Here is a 24,945-nt window from a genome sequence, read left to right as displayed (position 1 = left end):
CAATAAAAAAAAAGAAAAGTGGTGCCTGACTGGTTCAGCTGGAAGAGCATGTGACTCTTGATCTTGGGGTTGTGAGTTCACGCCCCATGTTGAGTGCAGAGATTAGTTATAAAGAAAATCTTAAAAAAAAAAAAAAAAAGAAAGTGACAAAAATTGCCATTATAAGGGAAAAAGTGACTACTATAACTATGGATGCAACAGATATTTTTTAAAAAGGTTATTATGGACACCTTTGTGTTGATAAGTCTGAAAACTTAAAAATATGTATAAATTCCTGAAGAATGTACCTTGCAAAAACGGACTGAAAAAGACATGGAGGTCATTTTTGGTTGGTGCGAGACGGAGTGGCCAATGACCTACAGAGCAACATGTCTAAGTTTTAACGTAACTGCTGTGACACATTCTTCCCTCATGATTCTCCATCTGGGAGGAAGACACACTGCAGTGGTAGGAAACACAAAGCAAATGTGAAAGACTACTATCAGAAATGGACGGGAAAGCAGGCTAAGAGCCTTATCAACAGGACAATTGCTGCATTTCGACAAGGAAAGCCACCTCCTACTCCATTCGCTGCTACTCCTCCTGTGGGGGCAGTGATCCCACCTGCCCACCAACCCCTGGGTCCTCCTTCCCCTGGTATGATGTCAGCATCCCATGTGGGGGACCTTCCCGTGATGCCAATGATGGGTCCTCCTCCTCCTCCTGGAATGATGCCAGTGGGACCTGCTCCTGAAATGAGGCTGCCTAAGGGAGGACACATGCCAATGATGCCTGGACCCCCTATGATGAGACCTCCCACCCATACTGTGATGGTGCCCACTTGGCTGAGAATTACTCCACCAGACATATAAGGAGAGGGGGAGCCTCTTTATTTCCATTTTTTATTACTTGTTCTACTTCACCAGGAGATCATGGTGCTGTGATTCTGGGTGTTTTCTCACAGCATGACAAGGAAGATTTGCTCCCCCTTCCTATCAAAGAGAGAATGGTTTTGGTAGGGGGGTAGTGGGACCAAAAAAAAAGCAATATTCATTTGTATTGTGAAATGTGGAAATAAAATCGTCAACTCTTTTAGTTAAAAAAAAAGATAAGTCATGGAAAACAAAATTTGTATGAGTAATATCACATTAATTAAACATTTATTAGCAAGATAGGAATAAAAAGAAATTTCTTTAACCCAATAAAGGGCATCTATGAAAAAACCTAAAGGAAACATAAAACTAAATGATGACTGGTGAAAGCATTCCCTCTAGTATCAGGATTAAGGCAAGGGTGCCTGCTACCAACATTTCTTTTCTTCATTGTACCGCATATCCTGGCCAGTGCAGTGTATCAGGGAAAAGGGATGGGGGAAGGTATACAGATCAAAAGGGAATAAATAAAGCTGTCATTATCCATAGATGGTATATTTCCCTATTTGGAAAACACTAAAGAACCAAAATTACTTGACTTTTAGCAAGCTTTCTGGTACAAAATCATTACCCCAAAGACAATTACATTTGTATACATCAGCAACAATCAGTTAGAAAATGTAATTTTTTAAAAAAGATTTATTTTTTTAGAGAGAAAGGGAGAGAGCATGCATGAGCAGGGGGAGGGGCAGAGAGAGGGGGAGAGAGAGAATCTTAAGCAGACTTGGCGCTGAGTGTGGAGCCCAACATGGGCTCACTCTTATAACCCTGAGGTCATTACCTGAGCTGAAACCAAGAGTTGGACACCCAACCAACTGAGGTGCCCCTAGGAAATGTAATTTTTAAAAGATGCCATTTTGAAGTGAAATAGATCAAGGGGGTTAAGAATACACTTAACATGATCACCACTGAGTAACATATAGAATTGTTGAATCATATATTGTACACCTGAAACTAATACATACCGTATGTTAATTATACTTCAATTTTTAAAAATGCCATTTAACAAAACAACAATATAAAGCACCTAGGAGGGGATCCCTGGGTGGCTCAGTGGTTTATTTTTTTTTTTATTTTTTTTTTTAATTTTTATTTATTTATGATAGTCACACAGAGAGAGAGAGAGAGGCAGAGACACAGGCAGAGGGAGAAGCAGGCTCCATGCACCGGGAGCCTGACGTGGGATTCGATCCCAGGTCTCCAGGATCGCGCCCTGGGCCAAAGGCAGGCGCCAAACTGCTGCGCCACCCAGGGATCCCGGCTCAGTGGTTTAGCGCCTGCCTTTGGCCCAGGGCGCGATCCTGGAGTCCTGGGATCGAGTCCTGCGTCAGGCTCCTGGCATGGAGCCTGCTTCTCCCTCCTCCTGTGTCTCTGCCTCTCTCTCTCTCTATGTCTATCATAAATAATAAATAAATATAAAAAAATAAATAAAGCACCTAGGAATAAATCTATCAAAAATTGTGCATGCCCGTTGTAAAGCTTTATTGAAAGACCTTGCAGATGACCTAGTTAAACGGAGATATGTACTATGACTATGGTTACTATATTCAATATTGAAAATATGCTGACGTTCTTCAAATTGATCCACAGATTCAATAAAATTCCGATAGGATTTTTTTGTGGAACTTGATAAATTGATTCTAAAATTATATGGAAATTTATATGGAAGAGTAAAGGGCTAATAATAGCTCTTGCTCTTGAAGAAGAACCAAATACAAAAAAAAAATCAATTCAAGACAAATAGAGACTTAAATATGAAAGGAATAAAACCGTAAAGCTTAGAAGCCAATATATATATGAAAATATCTTTATGACTTTAGGATAGGGAAGAATTTCTTAAGACACAAAAAAGCAGAAGGTGTAAAGATAAATACTGATGAATTCTACTACATTAAATATAAGGACTTATGTTTTCAAAAAAGACCATTAATCAGATGTAAATTCAAGCTCCAAATTAGGAGAAGATATTTACCAAACATATCATCAAAAACAATTAGGACTTGGAATATATGAAGAACTTCTAAATATTATAAGAAAAAGACAAACAACTCAATTGAAAATTGGACAAAGGGCATGATTTAGGCATTTCATAGATGAGGGAACACAAATGATTCATAAAAACAAGAAAAGATGCCTCATTTTAAATCAGGCTAAGACAAATTAAAACCACAATGAGATACTATTTCATACCCACTAGACTGGCAAAATTATTAAGCCAAGTGATGGTGAGGTTAGGGAACAGTGTGCTGTTGGTTGATGTGCTACTTGGTATGACCACCCTGCTTTACTTAATAAAGTTCAACAATATGACCCAGTGATTTCACTTCTAGATATAAACCTTAGAAAAATAATTTTTACATGTGCACCAGCCAACAAGTATAAGACTGCCCATAGCAACACTGACCCTACAGGCAGGAAAATTCATATATCCACCCCCAATACAATGGATAAACCAATTGAAGTATATTCATGCAGTGAAATCACCATTCACATGAATGAATCCCAGCTGGAACTATCATCAAAGGTAAATCTCGGGATCCCTGGGTGGCGCAGTGGTTTAGTGCCTGTCTTTGGCCCAGGGTGCCATCCTGGAGACCCGGGATCGAATCCCATGATTATTTTTGTTGTTGTTTCTTCAAAAGTAGCTAGTCAAGATTCAAGATAGAATTCAAATGGGAGCGAGCCTGCCGTGCTTAAAAATTAGTACAACAGTAAACTGTTTTTGAAAAACCACATTTTCTTGATCTCAGATTTTTTTTACATAAATTAATTTGGGGACATAAATTAATTTGGGGGAGAATATGAATATTATTTAGAAATCCTCTTTTGTTTTAAGATAGATTTTAAGGTTCTTTATAAAAATGTTAACTTAGAATCCTTAATTTGTAAAAATTAAAAAAAAAAAAAAAAAAAAAAAAAGGGATCCCTGGGTGGCGCAGCGGTTTGGCGCCTGCCTTTGGCCCAGGGCGCGATCCTGGAGACCCAGGATCGAATCCCATGTCGGGCTCCCGGTGCATGGAGCCTGCTTCTCCCTCTGCCTGTGTCTCTGCCTCTCTCTCTCTGTGTGTGACTATCATGAATAAATAAATAAAAATAAAATCTTAAAAAAAAAAAAAGGTAAATCTCAAGAACATGAGGCTGCCACGTATGACTGTGATTGCAGGCTGTGGCAATGGATTCAGTAGGCACTGAGATCTATTCTATGTTCCATGTGCCAAGCTGTGCACACTGGCACAGGGATGCCTGTCCCTGAAGGGAGGGGTGCTTTTTAAATTTTTAAAAACTGCACGAAGACCCTCTATAGGTTAGCTCTGGTCCTACAAAATCATAATGTTGAATAGAAAGATCACAGAAGTACATATATTCTGTATTACTGTATTTCTAGGAAGTGTGAAACCAGGTAAAGGGCAGCCCGGGTGGCTCAGCGGTTTAGCACCGCCTTCAGCCCAGGGCCTGATCCTGGAGACCCCGGATCGAGTCCCACTTCGGGCTCCCTACATGGAGCCTGCTTCTCCCTCTGCCTGTGTCTCTGCCGCTCTCTCTGTGTGTCTCTCATTAATAAATAAAGAAAATGTTTTTTTTTTAAAGAAGAAACCAGGTAAAACTAAACAATAATGACTCATATATATTTCGTAAAACTATATAGAAAAACAAGAGAATGATTAACACAAAATTCAGTAGAGTGATTATTTCTTGGGAAAGGGGAAGTGTCCAGTTAGGAAGGGCTCACGATGGGTTGGGCAGCTCTAAGGTACTGATAATATTCTATTTCTTTGGCTGAGTAGTGGGTACTCAAATACTATGTTGTCGGGATCCCTGGGTGGCGCAGCGGTTTAGCACCTGCCTTTAGCCCAGGGCTCAATCCTGGAGACCCGGGATTGAATCCCATGTCAGGCTCCCGGTGCATGGGGCCTGCTTCTCCCTCTGCCTATGTCTCTGCCTCTCTCTCTCTCTCTCTGTGTGCCTATCATAAATAAATAAAAATTAAAAAAAAATACTATGTTGTCATGCTTCATCCTTTATATGCCTGTTTAAAAAAAAAACAAACTCCTCCTTATATATTCCACATAATGATTTTAAATCAAAGGGACTCCACTCAAGGCTACTGACTGAAGACAAGGGCTTCCAACATAAGGTTTGGACAGGGTAGATTGCCAAGAGGCCCAGAGCTGAGGGTCTGAGGCCTAAGGGGTCACAGAAGAGACACTGACTGCCTCATGTGCGATGAGGTGGGAGGACCTCAATGGGATAAGCCAAAGGTGCTTCATGAAAAAGCAAATTAAAGTTACAGTAAGATACCACTATTAGAATGAAAACATATGTTCATTTAAAAACTTGTACCCAAAAGCTCTTAGTAGTATTATTTGTAATAATAAAAAAATGGAAACAATGCCAATGTCCATTAACTGATGAATGGGTAAATAAAATATATCTCCAAATGGAATATTAGTCAGCAATAAAGGCAACAGAGTATCGATAAATGCTATAGCATAGATGAACTTTGAAAACTTGCTCAGTGAAAGAGGGCAGTCACAAAAGACCACATATTGTGTTATTTCATTTCTATGAAGTGTCTAGAAAAGGCAGATTTGTAAACAGAAAGATTAGTGGTTTCCAGGGGCTGGAGGGAGTGTTTGTGTGGGAATGAAGAGTGACTGCTAATGGGTATAAGGTTTCTTTTCAGGACGATGAAAATGTTCTAAAATTGATTGTGGTAATGGATATACAGCTCTGTGAATATACTACGAGCCAGGGAGTTGTACACCTTAAGTGGATGAATTATATGGCCATGTAAATTATATCTCAATTAAAGTATAACCAAAAAAAAAAAAAAAAGAAAGCCTAAAAGTCTTTAAAAATTTTTTTAAATACCAACTATCAGTGAGAGTACAGAGCAACTGGAAAATTTGTACATTGTTGGTGAGAATGCAAAATGGTACGGCCACCTTGGAAAACAGTATAGGAGTTTCTTATAAAGTTAAAGACAATACCATATGATCTAGCAATCCTATACATAGGGGTTTACTTGGTTAAATGAAAGCCTATGTTCACATGCAAGTGAAAAAAAGAAAAAAAAAAACATTTCCCCAAAATGCAAACAACCCAAATTTCCCTCTGTGGGGAAATGGATAAACACACTGGTACATCCATACAAATGGAACGCTATGCAGTAACAAAAGGAACTAACAACTGACGTAGACAACAGCAAGGATGAATTTCACATGCATTGCAATAAGTGAAACAAACCAGACTCGAAAGGTTGCATAGTATATGATTCCATTTACATGATGGCAAAGGCAAAATTCTAGGGACAGAAAACAAACCAGAAGTTGCCTGGAATTAGGGATTGGGAGAGGTGTTGCATATAAGGGGACACGGGGAAATGTATTGGTGTGATGGACTGTTCTAGATCTTGATTGACTCATGACTGAATGACTTCATCAGAACTCACAGAATACTATACACAGTATACTATAAAGAATGAATTTCATTGTATCTTAGACTTACCTTAATAAAAGAAAAATCCCCATCCCCCTTACCCCCAAATGGTCCCATTAGAAAAAAAAAATCTCATGGACTAGAGGCCCTGATGCTAGATGAGAATTTATCAGCTACCCAAATTGTCCCTTTCTTGCTTAAACCTCTCTGCCCCTCGGGGAAATGGAGTAGCTAGGGAACAGAGATGAGCTGAAAGAGTTAAAAAAAAAAAAAAAAAAAAAAAAAGAAGCTGACCTCGTCCTACTGCCAGCCTATCTCCCCCTACCGCTCTCTCTGCAGTAGGACTGCAGCCTCAAACAGTGCCCGAACCAGGGAGGGCAGAGACTCTCTGTTGTATAAAAACTTAGTCTTCCTTATTACACTGAGCTGGACATTTGACTGCTCAAATGAAACTGTTCAGAGAGACCAGAAAAGCTATGGGATTAACCTGAATTCAAACTGGGCATGGAAAGGGATCCCTGGGTGGCGCAGTGGTTTGGCGCCTGCCTTTGGCCCAGGGCGCGATCCTGGAAACCCCGGATCGAATCCCACGTCGGGCTCCTGGTGCATGGAGCCTGCTTCTCCCTCTGCCTATGTCTCTGCCTCTCTCTCTCTCTCTCTCTATGTGACTATCATAAATAAATAAAATTAAAAAAAAAAAAACAAAAACAAAAACAAAAACAAACTGGGCATGGAAAGAATCAAACCACAGAGGGGACTGGAAGGGACAGTGGCAGAAAGAATAAAGTGACTTTATGATCATCTCCCTGTGGAACCTGCTCTGTATACTACAACAGCTATGTGTGCAATTAGCACACTTATTACAAAGGACTAATCCCTCCCACGTGCTGAATAGAGAGCTCCTTGTATTCCAAATGAGTGAAATAATATTATTATAACTTAATAGAATGTTTTCAAGACATACGTCCTGAAAAAGTGAATCGGGCCCCCTGTGCAAGCATGAGCAGCAGCAGCAGGGCACGATTCCATGATCTTAGAGGTATTCAGACACCACCGAGGCCAAATGCTGCAAGATCCCCATTAGAAGGAAAATTTGTCTGCCATGCACATCGCTGTAACCCCAGGGCCCAGGACAGTGCCTGCGACAGAGGAAGAAGACAGGTTTTGAATGGCTGCATGAATGGAACTCCACGATGCAAATAGGAAATTATAAACAAGGATGGTTCCCCACCGTCCCCCACCCCCCGGCTTGAATTGCAAATTTTATTTAATTGCAATTATAATGATTTTACAGGTCAGGGGTTTGGGCACCTGTGACAGTGGGGTAAGTCCCAGCTTAAGAAGGGTAGTTCCCATCACCTAAAGGCAGCGGGTGGAAAGGGGAGTCTGTAACCATCCCTGGAAGGCTCTGTGTCTGAAACACAAACTAGAAGAAAAGTTTGTTCAAATTCTCCATGGAGAATATTTATTTATTTATTTATTTATTTATATTCTTCTTGCATACTCTAAAACGCACAGTGTGAATTTCCTTTCCTCAGAAACAGTTGTGAGCCTGGTCAATTTATCGGAGCTCTTCAGAAGGTCTTCGGAAACGGTGCCTTAGGTTTGAGCTAAGCGAGTCACAGAGATTGGTCATGAACTACTACAAAATTACAGGAGATCTAGTTATTATCCAACAGTTACTAGAAAAGCATTGAGAACACCAGACATACAGCCAGACAGAGAGGGTAATAGAAGAGCAGATGCTATTTAAGTCAGGGATTTCCATATAGATGACTCTATGTACAGTATCAGAATTCTCTTACAGACAGTAAACTGATGCTTCGATCATTATTTTAAGGGTACTCTAATATAAATACAAGTCTCACTAATTTTAATCTTTTTTTCTTTGGCTCACAAATGCACGAAAATACCATAAACAGTTTTCTGAACTTACTGCATTAATATATATAAATAAGATACATTACAAATGGGAAGAAAATACAAGACGCCTCTTTAACATGGTAAATCTCTGAATATAAATAAGGAATTATTTCATTTACCTACAATTTAAACAGTCCTTGAAATCATTACATGTGTTCTTCCCCTACCCCCAAAAGGTCAGACAACAGAAATATACACAATTCTGCACAAATCAGTCTCTAAAAATACAACAACAGTATACCTGTAGCAATGACTCTGCTAGGATTTTCCCTTAACAGGGTACTAATGGAGAGGGTGTGACTCTTGTCAGCTAGTGGTACTTTGTCTCATCTGTCATCACCTCAGGCAGGAGAAACACTGACAACAAGGTCAACTCTCGCCAACAGTATGTTCCTTGGTCCCTGTGACAATGTCTTAAAAAACATCTTTCCTGGGATTGTTGGGCAAGCTGGTTTGCAGCATGTTTGGCCCTCAGAAACTGCTGAAGGTAAAGTTAATTTTCTTGGAGTGGGAGACATGCTGTGATCTATCACCAAGCCACACTCACTATACATACATATACATAGAGAGAGAGAGGTATATATAACTGTACATATATACTGTGTTCCTAATGTGCAACTTTTTAAAAAGAACGTTATTTCCTACTAACTATAACAAGCTTAAGTAAGGTTTAAACAGTATTCTTCAAGATATTATATTTTCCCTCAGTGAGATAGCCTATGTGTTTCAGCAATTTATGGAGGTTGTCCTAGAGTGCCGGAAGGAAAGGGGACTCCCATAAACTTGTGTTCTGTAGAGGCCAATTACAGATCCTGGCCCAGTCTTTCTATCTCCTCAATGAGGAAGTCAATATCAGACTGTGTAGCAGCTGGGTTCGAGATGACCATCCGGAAAAAGTTGGCCTTGTCCCCCTGAGGCTGGTAGCCAACCATCGTTGTGCCAGACTCCATCATCAGGGCTTTGATTTTGGGAGCCACCTTGTGATGGAAAGCATAAAACAAAACTCAAGACCAGTATTAACACCACTCTCTTTTCAACAATGCAACCCATTTCTTAGTTGAAAGAAAGAGCAATTGGCTTCACTCTCTGAATTTATACTGGCATAAAGGCAAATATTTTATACAAGTTTCTTTTGTGGTTAATATCCAATGACTGAGTCTATCTACCCAATCATAAATTCCCTCAGAAACTACTGTGTGACTGAATTTTGAAAGCCAGTCATAGAACAATGATAAAATGAAAAACAAAAACAAAACATTCTTATGGGCTACAACACAAATTAAGTCTTCTGAATAATCCAGAGCCCAGGATACTGCCTGGCACACAGACTATGCTCAGTGAATATTTTGTTAGATGAATGAGATATTATATAAATTAAATACTAATACCAACATCTACAAATAATAAACTGGATATAGAAATCAATGGCTAGAATGAATCAGCATTAGAGTGGACTTGACCTTAGTAAAAGACATTTTAATAGATAAACTTAATTTGGAAGTTCCTAGGAATAGGTATATCATTCAATTGCCCCACATACAGCCCCATCAACTTAAGGCAGGGATGCGTCCTTTAGAGGTTCCCCCTATGTCTGAATCTCAGTAAAGGGATAATCCAGATTCAGAGAGAATATAACAAGATGGCTCCCTACCACCCCAAGTCTTTATTTTGTTATTTCTCCTCCATAAGAAGGACACATTAAAGTATGGATGTTCTGACCAGTCAGAAATTGTAGAGGGTTAGATGAGACAAGGAGAGATTCCATACCCTGTGTAGTTTTTCCCGTCGTTCAGGGCTATCTGGAATGCCCCTGAGGCTTTGTGGAATATACCAGAAACAGACGTTTGTATGCTCAGGCTGCAGAGATTTTCAGAAACAAACCAGAAAATTATGAGAACTTGAAAGAAATCTGTTCCCAAACCCTTATGTACCTTTGGTGGGAGGCTCTCAGATCAAAAATATATATGTGTTTTAAAAAGGGCTTCAAGGGGCGCCTGGGAGGCTTAGATGGCTAACTATCTGCCTTCAGCTCAGGTCATGATCTCATGGTCCTGGGATCGAGTCCCACGTCATCTTCCCTGCTCAGCAGGGAGTCTGCTTCTCCCTCTGCCCCTACCCTGATCATGTTTGCTCTCTAATAAATAAATAAAATCTTTAAAAAGGGGGGGAGGCTTCAAGTTCATCTTGAAGGCAACGTTACTTCTATACTAGGGAGAAAAATGCCTAGTTACCCTGTCATATCTGACAAGAGAGCTGTTTCCTATAGCCAATTTTCTAGATGACCAAAGACCACATTTTTTTAAAAAAGATTTCATTTATCTACTTTAGAGAAAGAAAGAAAGTATGAGCAAGTGGGGATAGGGGCAGGGGGGCAGAGAGGGGAGGGGCAGTGGGGGAGGAAGGGGGACAAGCCCACTGGGCTGAGCACAGAGCCAGATGCAGAGCTCACTCTCACACTCCAAGACTATGACCTGGATCTCAGGACCACAAGACATGACCAGAGCCAAAACCAAGAGACAGCTGCTCAACTGACTGAGCCACCCAGACACCCCATTCAGGGTCTCAAAGTTATCACCTTTAAACACTGAAGTGTTAAAAAACTATTACATTTGGGTAGTTTTTTAAAAAAGAGTGTCATTCATCTTGCCATTTTGTAGTGCCTCTTATATGGACGATGCTCGGCTGAGCACACTAAATATTTTATGAGAGTATTATTTTGATATTGAGTCTTCTCTTGATGACTCGGGATTACTATAATGAACTTTAATATGACATCTAAACCGTAAGACAGTCTCACTGAGATGCCTAGAACTGTTTAGTGTCCTTGCTCTAAAAACTCCTATCCTTTTCGAGTTCTTCTGTATTCTTGCCATAATTTTTCAATTTCCTTCCTAGCTGCTGTTTGCCTCACTCTGCCTGCCTCTAACTGGCTGGAGATATCACATTTGTCTCTAATCTGCTAGAATGTTTAAAATAGTGTAAATGATCCAAGTTTGGTCCCATAGGTGAAAGGCATGACCACCGTATCATTAAGTTGAACTGCTCAGGGCTTTTTCTTCCTCATTTTGTAACTCTCTAGTGTGTTCCTGATAGTTCAGGTTGCCTGATGAATAGACCAAACTGAATGTAGGTGGTGTTATATTATACTGGTTTATGAATAGATTATCTTTTATTGAACGCTGGCTCCTATTCCAACTTTCTTTGTCCAACTGTGAGCTCTATTAGGGCAGAGACAGTGTCAGTTTTGGTCACTACTATATAACCCAGTTTATGGCCTGGAATCTGGCACACGGCAAGCATTCAGTCAATAGTATTAAGACAAGCTTCTTATTGTGTGCAATGTGGATATGAACTCAGGGCTGAAACAACAAAAAAATTTTTTGAGGTGAGGGGAGGAGGAGAGGGGCAGAGGGAGAGGGAGAGGCAGAGAGATCTTAAACAGGCTTCACGCCCACTAGGTGAGCCAGATGCGGGGCTTGAACTCACAGCCCTGAGATCATGACCTGAACTGATATTAAGAGTAGGATGCTTAACCAGCTGAGCCACCCAGGTGCCCCAGGGCAGAAACAATTTTATCTTGCTCTCCTCATCATGAATTTATGTAAAGTAGAACTTCATTTTAGATCCAGTCTTGGGAGACAAAGATACATGTATCTTATGAACTTCCTGGAACTGAGAAATAATTTATCATGCAGGTTCAACACAATAATAAGACATACCCAGGAAAAATAAAGGATTCAAATACGCCAAGCAAAGGCCTCTTGTCTGCAAAGGGCTGGTCAAGAGCTGTACCATTTTAGAAAAGACCAAGGGCAAATGTCATCCCAATGCTATCAAAAGAGAAGCTCATAGACACAGAGGGAATTAAATGAAGAGTACATAAAAAAATAAAAATTCAGAAGCAGCTTCTGGCAATGTGGGTAAATATGGCTTCGGGAGCATCCCTCACGAGATTTTCTGGAAATGCTGTGCTTCTAGTCTATGATGACAACTTACCTCACCGTCGAAAACCATCTCAAATTCTTCTCTGTTTTTAATCTTGGCATAGAGGTATTCGGCCAATTCCAAGCATTTGTTGATCTGATTTTCAAATCCCACTGTGCCCTGGTTTAGGAAAAGAAAAGTCATGTGTGTTGGTAATGGGTTGCATTTTCCTGTGATGAGCATTTGAGAAAGCTACGCTGACCCTGTCTACTGGAAATACCTACCAGAGTAACCTTGAAGATGGTTAGAAGAGCTACCTAATTCAATGAGTGCAGTTTCTTCAGGCCTTGCAAACGAGAAGATGAAGTACGTCTATTCTCTTTTGAAGGTGCTCTAGTCTCTGGGCAGTAAGTCTCAATAGGGCTTGTAGCTCCCCTCTACTTACCCACAGCATGGGCCTGAAGCCTATTGTTAGTTTGCTTTAGGATAGTGCTGCTCAAAGTGTGACCTATGGAATGAGGCCAGTCCATAAACTACGACTGGTCCATGATAATTTGAGAACAGGAATTGAGATTAAGCAGTAAAAATCTTTAACAGCATTTGACAGTAATTTTATGTCTACAGACTCTAGTTTAAAAAATTAATGTTTAAGCTTTAATGTTTCTGGTAATTCCTCATCATCTATTGTATTGGTCCATGATAGGTTAAAAAAAAACAACTGGTTCTTCACCATGGAGTTTGTGAAATACTGCTTTAGCACCCACCTTCCCCAGCAGTAAGTCCTAGCCGAGCATGTCCCCATCCTCCCTGGGAGGCTACCTTCCACATAATACAGTATTATCCCTTTCTGGTGTCAAGCAGGCAGGCAGGTGGGGAAGCCACCAGTCTCAGGACATGCCCTAAGATTGCAATAGCTCCAGCTATTGACAAACTGGTTGAGCGTGAGTTTCAAAAGCCAGCACGGCTGATTAATAACAACAGCATGGGGTTGTTGAATGGGTTGGTGTTAACAAGGCGAGCAGATGCGCAAGGCTGGTTTGTAGGTTGTTAATGGGCCAGGGCAGGGTCCAACATAGGCAAAGCATGAGCCTCCCCAAGTAGTCATTGCTGAGTGTGATTTCCTTGGCTAGTCCACTTTCCACTTGAGAAAGAAGCCAGCACCAGGGCCCCACCTCAGCCATCAATTCACTATGAGCCAAACTCCTTGCAGATGGTTCAAGAGGTTATTTTGGGCAAAATGAATTCATGGCTATTTATATGTGTAAAATACCCACGATTGCTTTGTGGTAGAAATCAGGCTATATCTATATTAAGACAAAATGACTTAATGAGGAAAAAAAATAATAATCCATCAAATCCTTCCTACAGAAAAAACATTTGACTAGATATATTGCTGGAAAACCTTGTTGTTTTGGTATTAGTAGATACAATCTTAAATGTGGAAATTATTAAAATTTACAGGAGGTGAATCAAAACAATGGTTGCAATATAAAGCCGTGAAATCAAAATTGCCTTAATTGATTGCATACAAATACTTTTAAAACAATAGTCAAAATCCTCTTCCCTACCCATATTTAGAGGGAAATTTCAATCATCTGCTTTTTTTTTCTAGATACAGAAATGCACCCCAAAAGATTGATAAATATAGACGTGGCATGCCTTAGTCTAGCAGTAGGATTTCTCAGAATAAAGCATGCGATTTTCCAAAATAGCATATAAAGTACAAATAATCTTACATTCTCTATATCTGCACTATATAATTTCAGCATCCCTAAGGATTACAGAGGAAGTCTCTATCTTGGCAAAAGTTTTAGTTGTTATAAGAGAAAGTTACAAGAAAACTTCATGTTAATTCAAATTGAGGAGACTGAATGGAAGGAGGGAGATTTTGACATAAAGGATAAAGTGATCTCATTTGCAAACAAAGAAAATATAGTTAACTCAATTATCTAGATATTGATTGCACACATATTAAACTATCTGTGATATATCTTTGCCTCTCTTTTGCCAGGCAGCCTATGCAGATTGCATTTCTGCTCTATTTCCTGAATTCTCTCCTTCATACCTTTGCTTTCCACATCAGCCAGAACTTGAAAATGTCCACGTGGCGACCACACTGGATTGCCTTGTCCCCAGTGTCATAAGAGACGTCGTACTGCTTGTCTGGCTGGAAAAGGTATCCTGCACACATCTGGTTGCATCCTTGGAGTATACCCTATTGTGAAAATCAAGATGAGTTTGCGTCTGTATTCATAGCAGAGTTGTAAATGACTTTGAAACAGGGCTGGTGGAAGGAGGGACTTGGGATCACATGTGACCTTACTTCTCATGTCTTTAGGGGCCTTCCATTTGTTCTGATGTCTTTCTTGAAAACCACCCCTGGAAAACACCTTTGCCCCTTTCTCTCGGTTACTCTGATTAGAAAATGATTTTTTGTCTCAGATGCTTACAACAAGGGATCCACTGTCCCTCTAGGGGGCATTTAGAAATGTGTGTGGGAGTGTTGGGTTGTTTCCAAGACCAGGAAGTGCTATGGCATTCAGTGGACAGGGGCTGGGAATATAAAATTCCTGCAGTGGCTGGAGATAGTCTCACACTGTGAAAAATTTTCCTCCCTCCAAGCACTGCCCCACCACCCCACCCAAAGTCTTCTAGTCTTTTCCAGGATCTCCTGTACTGTTAACAGACACTCTATTAGGAAAGTAGTAAAGAGTTTGGGCAGGCTCCGGCTCCTACAAGCTGGAGACAGATTTTTGGAATAGCCTCAGTGCGCAAACATTTTACTGGAGCAACAGTGCTTTTGAGAGCAGGGTCCCATTACTAGATGCTTAAAGAACTAACTCATTTACAGAAGCTTTTTAGCCAACATTCCTTGTTGCTCTAAGTTGACATTTGCAGTTATTCCCAACTGACCTCAGCTCTTCAGACCACAAATTCATGCTAAAGACCTATAGTATGTTCCAGGGAGATCTCTTTGTATTCACTGAGATGAGAGTTGCTGGCTCACCCAATGGCTTTCACTTTTGCCTGTCCAAACACAAAGGAATGAGCAATGAAATGATGCCCTTATAGTTTTGGTCACAGGCAGGGCCCTGAGACTGAACAGTAGTAGGAAGGGCAGTGGAGGGCGAGAGCCCAGAGGAGGCAGGAGCTGGCTGGAGGCTGAGAGGCAAGGGCAGGAAGGACAGCAATGGTAGTCTCAGTGGGGCTGTCAACCTCGGTGTCTGGCAAGTATAGTAAGAAAGCAACCCCTCCCCTCCCCAAACCCTATGCTCTTCTCTTCTTGTGCCTCGTAAAGGACATTCAGGCTGCCGGCTCATCTTTGGAGGGAGCACAGACCTTTTCCTTGACAAGAATGGCAGAGCACTGCAACAGCACGCCCATCATCTTGTGAGGGTTCCAGGTGACTGAGTTGGCCCTGAAAGAAGCACATGATATGCTCTGAGGAGAAGGCGCAGGAGTCAGCAAGACGCAACTGTCCTCTTGAGGAAAATGCAACCCGTTGCAACTGGGGCCAGTGTACGTTTTCGATGCCTTGCCCCCCAGATTGGCTAGTCAAGTAGCCAATCTCAGGGTCCTGGGTTGCACACTGCCTCTTCTAAATAATGGCTATTAATAACAGCTAACATTTATGAAGAGTGTTTATGACGTGTCCTGTTGTCCTGAGAGCTTCGCAGGCATGACCTCAGTGGTTAGGAACTCAGGCTTTGGAGCCAGACTGTCCAAGTCTGAATGCTGGCTCTGCCATTTGCTAGTTTGGGCAAGTAACATAATTTCTCTGTGCCTCGGTTTTCCCATCTGTAAAATGGGGAGAATAGCGTCTGCCTCACAGAAGTTGATAAAGGATAAATACAAAATGCTAATAACCATTCTTGGAATATCTAATTCTCACAACAACCCTGCAAGGCAGGGACTATCATTACCTCTATTTTACGTGGAGAAACAGAAGCATGAAAGGGTTAAATACCCAAAGTCAAACAGCTGGGAAGTGCCAGAGCCAAGATTCAAGTCTAAGGAGTCTGACGACAGGGCCAGTGCTCACAACTCTTCGCTAGCCTGCCTCCCTCTAGGAGCCAGACCCTGGCTTCTTTCTACCTTCCTGTTCTCATTTATAAAATGGGCTGGCAATGCTGACCTACCTGCTTAGGAGGTGGTATGAAGAGTGACACCTAAAAGCAAGGATCATTTAGGTAATTCAAGGTTTTGACTACTTAGCAGCATTGTTTAAGTGCCAAATGAACCTGATATTGCCAGTGTAGGCTGCAGTGGTAGCTGAACAAACATGGTTTCCTAGCAACCACAGCAGTCGTTCAGACACAATAAAAGGGTTAAGGAGCAGGCTAGCTAAGCCATCACAGGGACAAGTCGGTACAGTCTATGATGACAGGAACGGGGGTAACTTGCTCCAGTGGTTTCCAGACTCCTCCCAATATGGGCCGGCCCACAGCTGGCCTCTGCACCTTAATACCTGTGAAGGATGTTTTCCCCAGGCACAGCAATTGGCTCTGAACTATACTGCCTCTGTCCTCCCTAGAGCTAAATCCTTGCTGTGAATTTTTAACCTCTTCATTCTGCTGAGGTCCTTTAGGCGGAAAATAATTTAGTGTCTATGTGACTCTAGGGTGTGTACTGTGTTTCGAGGAGAAGTAAGGCCTGAAGTACTTTCGCCCCTTTGCACATAGTAGAATAACCTTTGTGAAAGAGCCCTGTGAAGAATTCTTTGAAAAGGTGACTAAATGTTTATCTCAGTAAAAATCATCAGTGTCAAGCCATATTTAAAAGGCAGGGCATTTAATCAATTTTCTCATAGCTATCATTCACTGACTCTTTAAAAACATGTATTTAGGTCTCAAAAAATGTCTTAAATGGTTTTTTGAATGTCCTAGAGGACTGAAGCAAATGACTCTTGGCTGTTACAAATGTAAAATCATAAAGACATGATACGGATTCAATTTCTTCCAGAAGACATATGTGCTTCAAGATGTTTGAAAAAGCTAAACCTTTCAGGTTTTCCTAGACTCAAAAGATGGAAAATGAAAATGGCCTGAAAAATCTAAAGTACAGTTGGATTGGCTCATCTCCATTTCCTATATTATCCGATGATTATGCTTCAGAGAGTCAGCTCCACTCACCTTGACACTGGCCTTTCAAGACCGAGCCAGAAGGAAAGAGGCAGAGTAGAGGCACCTAAGACTCAAGCCAGAGTCCTGGCTGTGAGAGAAGCCACTGGTGCACTTTCCCTGCCCCCCCCCCCCCCCCCCCCCCCCCCGTCCCTCCGTCTGCTCTCACCTCTCTCTACTTTGCTTCAGCCACACCGGTCTCTTTGATGGTCCTCCAACTTGCCAAGAACAACCCTACTTCAGGGCCTTTGCACTTGCCCTTTTACCATCTGGAATGCTCTTTTATGTATCCTTGCTTCCTGTCCCCCTTTATCCCAGGATCTGCTAAAATGTCACATCCTCAGGAAGGCCTCTGACTACCCCGTCTCAGATAGCATGCCTTTGTCCTCACTGTTACCCTAGTTCTGCTTTGTTTTTCTTTACTATGAGACAGACTAAATATCTGTTTATGGATAAACACTGATGTGTAACTTTAAACAAGTTACCCCCGTTTCTGTCATCATCCTTCTACTGGACAGGAAGCTTCAGGAAGGTAAATCCCTTCGTTGATAATGCTTTTTAGAAACTGCCTTATTTTTCCTACATGTACCAGATACATATTTTTTCATAGAAAAGTGCCACAGGTGGCTGGACTGAAGGCAGGTAACTGAGTATTCACATTCATGGCTGCCTGGCTCGTGATAGGTGCTCAGGAAATATTTGCTGAATGAATGAATGAATCAAGGTGAGTTCATTCTGGATCAATATTTTGGAGCCAGGTTAAAGTCATATTTGGCTTATGACTGCATTCTCTCTAATCAGAAGCTTCTGTTCCTGATATGAAATGTGCCAGGTTAGCAAGTGAACACAAGAAATGATCCTTCTTCTAGCTGGCGGGGTAGGGGCCTGGTTCTTCTGGGTGGAGGTGGGTTTTGATGTCTCGGTGCTCCTCTGGGTAACCTTCTTTGCCTCCTCAGCCACTGTAGGTGACAGCAGAGGGGACTGCCATTTGCAATGGGTGCAAGATCCAAACATGCCAGAGGATTTGACCACCCACCAAGTAAACTCAGTAATTGAGGACAGGAAACAAAGGGGTGGGGGTGAGGGTTTCATGTTGGGAGCTTGTGCAGAAATGGCTCAGGTACTGGGCCAGGAAAAATAAAAAGTAGAACTAGAAAAAACAATCATATTTGGCTTAGAACCACCTGCTAAACTTAAACAGTGAGCAAAGAAAATAAATTAGTTAGATCAACTGAGTGTTCTATCGTGTTCTCAGCAGTAAATTAAATGAGAAAGAAGAGTGGACTGAACCAGTGCCCATTTCTGTGCCCTTGGCTAACTCTCATTTAGCCCCTAGGTCCCCGCCTACCTTCTCTTCTCTACCACCCGGCCTCCCAGCAATCACACCTGTCGTTGTGCTTATCACGTTGTGTTGTAACTGTTTTTCCTATATTGTGAGCTCACTGAAGACTCCTTTGACTGGGAATCATGTTTGGTTCCCCAGTGCCTCGAATACAGTAATTGCTCAATAAATGCCTACTGAACTAAAGTGGACTTAGATTGAAATAAGACGTTGGGAATCAGGGTAGAGAACATCAGTGGACTGGACCGCGCAGCATGTTTGATGGCCTGAATGGAAGGCGGCCCTGAGCTCAGGCCCTTACCTTTCTATGCCGCTGAGTTTGTGGCGGTGCTTCCGGGACATGAGCAGCCCACCGCCCCAGGCAGCCTGTGGGGGCAGAGACAGGAGGGGAGGGGGAGCAGTGACATTTTAGAATCCCCAAACAATCACTCCACACCCCTAGTGAAATGTGAGAGAGAAGGGAAATGGTGAAAAACGTTGAGTTTGTTTGACAAAAGACACCCACACTGATGGTTCAACCAGGGGCAGTTCTAACTATTTATCATCTGTCACTTCTTCTCCAAAAGTTCCTCCAGGTTAACCTCAGAGCGGTGGTGTGACTGATGCAGGTAAATCGGGCCTGAGCCTATGGTACCAAGACCCAAAGGCCCAGAGTACTGCGGAAAGCCAGGGGCACTCAGTGAGCCCCAGCATGGCTCTGGAAGTGACACAAAGGACAGGGCGCGCCATCTGATTCTCCCTGGGGTAGAATTCTAAGGGCTCCTGATAAAACTCAGAAGGCAGCAGCTATGCCAGGCTTGAGGGTCTCTCCACAAGAGTTAGACATTTTTGTGGGTGCCCTGATGCAAGTTGACTGAATAGCTTGGGATGCCACATGACACAAGAGCAGCCTTTGGTGGTCATGTGCTCAACAGTTGGGCAGATTACCCAACTGTCCAGTTATGAGAAGTTATAGCCATAAGATCATGGAGAGAGAAAAAGGAAAAAATACACCCAGTCTCTATGTTCCTGGGAAAATTTGGGACTAAATCTCTTGGTTGATAACACCTTCCTCATAGGACTTTTTTTTTTTTTTTTTTTTTACATGTACCAGATACATGTTTTTTGCTTTGTTTTGTTTTTGAGAAGTATCATAGATGACTGGATTGAAGGCAGGTAGATGAGTTTCTGGATTCATGGCTACTTTGTCTACATCGTATCTTAGACATTTTTCGCTCTGAAACCAGCTAAATTCCACTTTGCACCTATTTTCTAGACAAAAGCTTCCTGGAAAGGTGGTGGGGACTGTATTATCACAAGAACCACAGAAGATGGTGGTGGGCCAGTGAGCAGCTAGGTGAGTCCTAGAAGATGTACAGGCCCATAGTATGTACTTGTCATGAATGGCCAGCTAGAGGCCAGAAGGGCTGAGCTAACGTGATGTGTAGAGAGCACCGGCTGGGGCACTGGGAGAAGCTTGTGGCAAATCATAAAGCAGAGCTGTTGCCACCCCCAAATGGACTGGCCACTCTGAGTTCCAGCACTTACATCGACATGCAGCCATAGGTTATATTTCTCACATATATCTGCAATCTCCTGTATCGGATCAAAAGCCCCATACACAGTCGTGCCAGCAGTTGCATTGACGTAAAGAGGAACATATCCCTGTAAGGGAAGAGAGACAGGCTGATTAGTCTTTCCAACCCTCTCCTTTCCACATGAAGTATAAGAACTGCCGTGGCATTTCTTTCTGACAGAGATCAGCTAAGCTGACGTGATGTCAGACACTGTCTCTGGGAAAATGCTTTGTTGGTCCATTTACTCATTCATTCAACAAACAGATTTTGAGGGACATTTATGTGCCAGGCCCTGTTGTGGAGCTGCAAGGGAATACAGCCGTCAGCACTACAGAAGGAGATTTCTGTCCTGTGGAGTTAACATCTAGTCAGTGTGTGTGTGTGTGTGTGTGTGTGTGTGTGTGTGTGACAAACAACAAACAAAATTAAATAAGCAAAATACACAGCATGTTCAATAGTGATAAGTTCCATGGCAAACAGTAAAGCAGGAAAGAGTAATAATAAATGTTTGGGGGCAGCCCAGGTGGCCCAGCGGTTTAGCGCCACCTTCGGCCCAGGGCATGATCCTGGAGACCCGGGATTGAGTCCCACGTCGGGCTCCCAGTGCATGGAGCCTGCTTCTCCCTCTGCCTGTGTCTCTGCCTCTCTCTGTGTGTCTCTCATGAATAAATAAATTAAATCTTTAAAGAAAAATAAATGTTTGGAGTGATGGGCAGGTAGCTCTGAACATCATCCGGGTATTACAAAGCTCTGTTGCTCTAAGTGTACTGGCGTAATCATTATACTGAAGCATTATTTATTTTTTATTTTTTACAAGATTTTATTTATTTATTTGACAGAGAGAGTGAGAGAACACAAGCAGGAGGAGCTGCAGAGGGAGAGGGAGAAGCCGACTCCCCACTGAGCAGGGAAGCAAGGAGCCGGATGCTGGACTGAATCCCAGGACCCTGGATCATAACCTGAGCCAAAGGCAGAAGCTTATGTGACTGAGCCACCCAGGTGTCCCTAGCATTGTTCGTTTATTTAAAACATGGTAGAAGCAGAAACATTCACAAATAATGGACACAGTAAAATTTTGATGTGAACAAGAAATACATCAGTAAGTGGAGTAACAGGGCTAATACAAGCTTAAGGGACTCTAGCAGTCCTGAGTTTTTTCAAGCTCAGCTTCACCCATGCCCCTTGCTCCATCCTAGCGGAATTTCCATCCATCTCCTCTACCGACCAGCAAAAAAGCTATAGCTAGAGAATGAGGTACAAGGATTTAACCAAAACAAGGAGTTGGGAAATGCCTGACAGCTACCTGGCAGCATCTTGTGGATACATCTGTTCTGTGAGATTTTTTTTTTGTTTAATAGAATTTATTGAGGCTGGATTCACCAAGTACCATGGGCCATCTGCCAGGGCATGGAAGCATTTTGCCAAACAGAAGCCTAAGCTAAAATGGTATTTGTTAAAATGCGATTATACCTAACAAGTAGCAAGTAAAAAGCTCAATTAGGCTGTATCTTCATGATGCTTGGGTAGTGGATTTATTGAAGTACATCAAACTAATCACTTGGCATAATAAAGATAGGACAAGTGGCTTAATTAAGACTGAATTTCTCATTTTTCTAAAAAAAATGACATTGTATAGACAGAGCTTTAAAGTGCAATCATCTCATAAGTTGGAAATAAGCAAATACCTGAGAATATAATTTTAGAAACATAATAAAATTACCTCTTATATTATCAAAGACTTTTATTGGCAGAAAGAAGATATTTGTAAAAATTTGTATTCACTAGAGTTTAGGTGCACCACAGAGTACATACATACCTTTTGCTTGGCTTCAAGAATTTTTGCTTCTAAGTCAGCTGGAATTATCTTCCCCCTGTAATTATTATAAAGGAAGAGAAATTAAAATGAAGAATCAATGAGATTGCACATGAAAAAAACTTCAGCAGCAGCAAAAAGTAATTTAATCGGATATTTTCAACAGACCATTAGCAGCTTGGCACACTGTACTGAGTCAGTGCTTAAGCACAATAAAACAAATTTAACAGATGAACACATTTAATACATCAAGAACCTAATATTCACTTTCCTCTGCCTACCTTTCGTTGCACTTTATCAAAATCACATTGTCAGTTCCAAAGCCAAGTGCAGCTCCAGCCTTCTTTATGGAATAGTGACTCTGCAACAAACAGAGGATGGAGGTTAGAAATCAGTCCCTTGTAAAACACCATAAACGTGCGAGAGCACCCGACTCACGTGTTCTGAGGTGAAGAGGACCAGTTTGGGAACGGCCGCCATGCCCTTTGTCTTAACTTCCGGGAAGAACTTGTAGCGAGCAGCCATGATGCTGTACATGTTGGAGATGGCTCCCCCTATGAGCAAGCAGATACACTGGGAGGTGTGAAGCTCCATCATGGTTGTTTCTAATAACAAAGGCTGAGCTGGTGTCTTAAAAGACAAGGGATGCAGAAAGAGGAGGGACCATATCCTGATAGATCTTGCTGGCTTCTCTATTGCCAGGGCTTCCCTCTGGCCCCTTTGCCTTGAGAATACTAGTAGTCACACTCATTAGCAAAGCCATCTAGGCAATCTGGCTAGAGGTGATTCATGTACTCCAACAGCCATGCCACCTGGAGCCTAGACAGAAATATAAGCGGTGGCAATGGCAGTGGCTGCAAAGAGACAGGTGAGTTACAACTTTCCTGCTTTCACTTTCTGCTCCATCTATTTACTGAACAAAGATGAATCTATTCTCTGAATCAGAAAGACAGAAAAAGAGAGAGTAATGGAGCCTACAGAAGGAAACAGTGACATTGCCTGGATACTTTCCTCAAAGAATAGGTCAACTGAGTTATTGATTCATTTAAGGGAGCTCTAAGTTTATTAAAATAAAACCAAACTCGTGTTTACTTAAATAAAGGTCAGAGGTAGAACAGAGGTAACTAAGTAGGTATGTCTGGCCAACACAAACTAATCACTTTTGCATCAACTCCTTGACAATTAAACAGGCAAGTTCATGGTCAACTTGGGGATGCCTGGGTGGCTCAGGGGTTGAGCACATGCCCTTGGCTCAGACTGTGATCCTGGGGTCCTGGGGTAGAGTTCCTCATCAGGCCCCCTGCAGAGAACCTGCTTCTCCCTCTGCCTATATCTCTGCCTCTCTCTCTAGGTCTCTCATGAATAAATAAATAAAAATTTAAAAAAAAACCAAAAAGACAAAAACAAAGACAAAAAACATGGTCAACTTGAATTGCCTGGACAATTGTAATTCATATTTCTTCTCTTCCCCTTGTATACAATCGTGCTCTCTCTGACACCATCCCACAGTGTTTCTTACTTCCAAGAATATCTGTCCTTGTTTTAAAGATTCTTATTGTATCCACATCAAACTGGAGATTCAAAGTAGATGCACTATTTTGGCTGAAATCAATTAGTCAATTGATAATGCTGATTCACTGATCCCCAGACTAAGCCAATTGTTGTTGACAGACTAGAGTTGTTTAGCATGATTTGAACACAACCTTTGTCCGTTTTTACAGGTGAGGCACAGGCTCTGTTAGATACTACACATAGAATGCAGCATTCTTGCTAGCCTTCACCTTGACAAAGATAGGGCAGGAGTATTGAAAAAAAATATTTTTTAAGGTCATTATTCTTCCACAAACTCACTTCATGTTTAGGATAAGGAGCTCAAGGATCTATACCACAAATCTGGAGGACAGTCAGGGAAAGAGAAGAGAAACATACCAGGAGAAAATATCCCATCACCATCTTTACTTGACCATCCAACTATCTCTCTCATCTTCTTAAGTGTTATTTGCTCCATGAGGACAAATACTGGTGCAATTTCATATGTAAACCTGAAAAGGTGATGAGAAAAAAAAATGAACGTAAAGAAGTCAAACCATTTGTCCAGGGAACACAGATGATTGGTTTAGTATTTGTACTTGGGTTCTAAAAAAACGTATTCAAAACCACTAAAACATTTATTGGAAATGCATTAAGTCACCAACCATAAAATATCAGAAACCAGCCTGGGTTACCTAGAGAGGTGGTGGAAGTGTCTGCTCTGTGCTTTCTCACCAACAAAATAGATTTTTATCTGAATGGAATGTCTTAGATGTGGTCCACACAGAAAAATAGAAGGAGAAAAAATGACTTTCCTGGGTCTCCTTCACCTCTAAGATCTAAGATGATGCAAATGTTAATTGAAAAAAAGTATTCTAAGTTCTACATAAAATTGGTTTGCAACTGACTGAAACTGCCAGTTTCATACTCGCAGAATCTAAAACTCAGAGCCAAACTCTGTCTTTTAAAAACAATGTAAACATCTGAAAGCTAACTGTGAATCTAATTGGAAATATTGAGCCACGTTTTAAAGATCTCAATATAATTATCTACATGGTTTTTCTACTGATAATCCTCAAGGACAGCTATGTTTCTATAATTCTCTGAAGTCAATATCTGTCAAGAATAATTATAAGTGATGATTTTCTAATTACCAATTATAAATAATAAGAAGATAGTCAACTGGCATCCACAGCTAACTGCAGGCACCAGATATCCTGATAGGCTAGCTTTGTCTTCTGATTTAGAAGTAGCAAGCCATACTTCTCTCAAAGCAATTGAGAACAGAAGCACAGTCAAGTAGACCAGTCACTGAAACAAGATTGTGGTACCAAGGATAGGGCTTAAGAGAACTCAAAGAAGGTCCATCCATAGAAAATTAGTCCAG

At 41.5% G+C, this 24,945-nt stretch overlaps 1 protein-coding gene and 1 pseudogene across 1 annotated transcript in view; one reads left to right on the top strand and one right to left on the bottom strand.

Moving 5' to 3' along the window:
• Window positions 1-368: 368 nt before the first annotated feature.
• LOC100684576 lies at window positions 369-851 on the top strand (annotated as a pseudogene).
• Window positions 852-9,076: 8,225 nt separating this feature from the next.
• Window positions 9,077-24,945, bottom strand: part of GAD1 (glutamate decarboxylase 1) — a 39,327-nt gene continuing 23,458 nt past the window's right edge. Inside the window, exons 6-16 of the mRNA NM_001097543.1 lie at window positions 23,958-24,070; window positions 22,467-22,582; window positions 22,310-22,389; window positions 22,032-22,086; window positions 20,187-20,303; window positions 18,961-19,025; window positions 15,537-15,615; window positions 14,263-14,412; window positions 12,270-12,377; window positions 10,041-10,130; window positions 9,077-9,250 (exon numbers count right to left, since the gene is read on the bottom strand). Coding sequence (NP_001091012.1) covers window positions 9,077-9,250; window positions 10,041-10,130; window positions 12,270-12,377; window positions 14,263-14,412; window positions 15,537-15,615; window positions 18,961-19,025; window positions 20,187-20,303; window positions 22,032-22,086; window positions 22,310-22,389; window positions 22,467-22,582; window positions 23,958-24,070 — 1,147 coding nt within the window. The remainder of the gene's footprint in view (window positions 9,251-10,040; window positions 10,131-12,269; window positions 12,378-14,262; window positions 14,413-15,536; window positions 15,616-18,960; window positions 19,026-20,186; window positions 20,304-22,031; window positions 22,087-22,309; window positions 22,390-22,466; window positions 22,583-23,957; window positions 24,071-24,945) is intronic.

This window comes from Canis lupus, chromosome 36 (assembly GCF_011100685.1).
Source record: "Canis lupus familiaris isolate Mischka breed German Shepherd chromosome 36, alternate assembly UU_Cfam_GSD_1.0, whole genome shotgun sequence".
In the NCBI taxonomy this organism is placed as follows: Eukaryota; Metazoa; Chordata; class Mammalia; order Carnivora; family Canidae; genus Canis; species Canis lupus.
The sequence above is the reverse complement of the archived record's forward strand: the minus strand, read 5'-3'. Positions and strand labels throughout refer to the sequence as shown.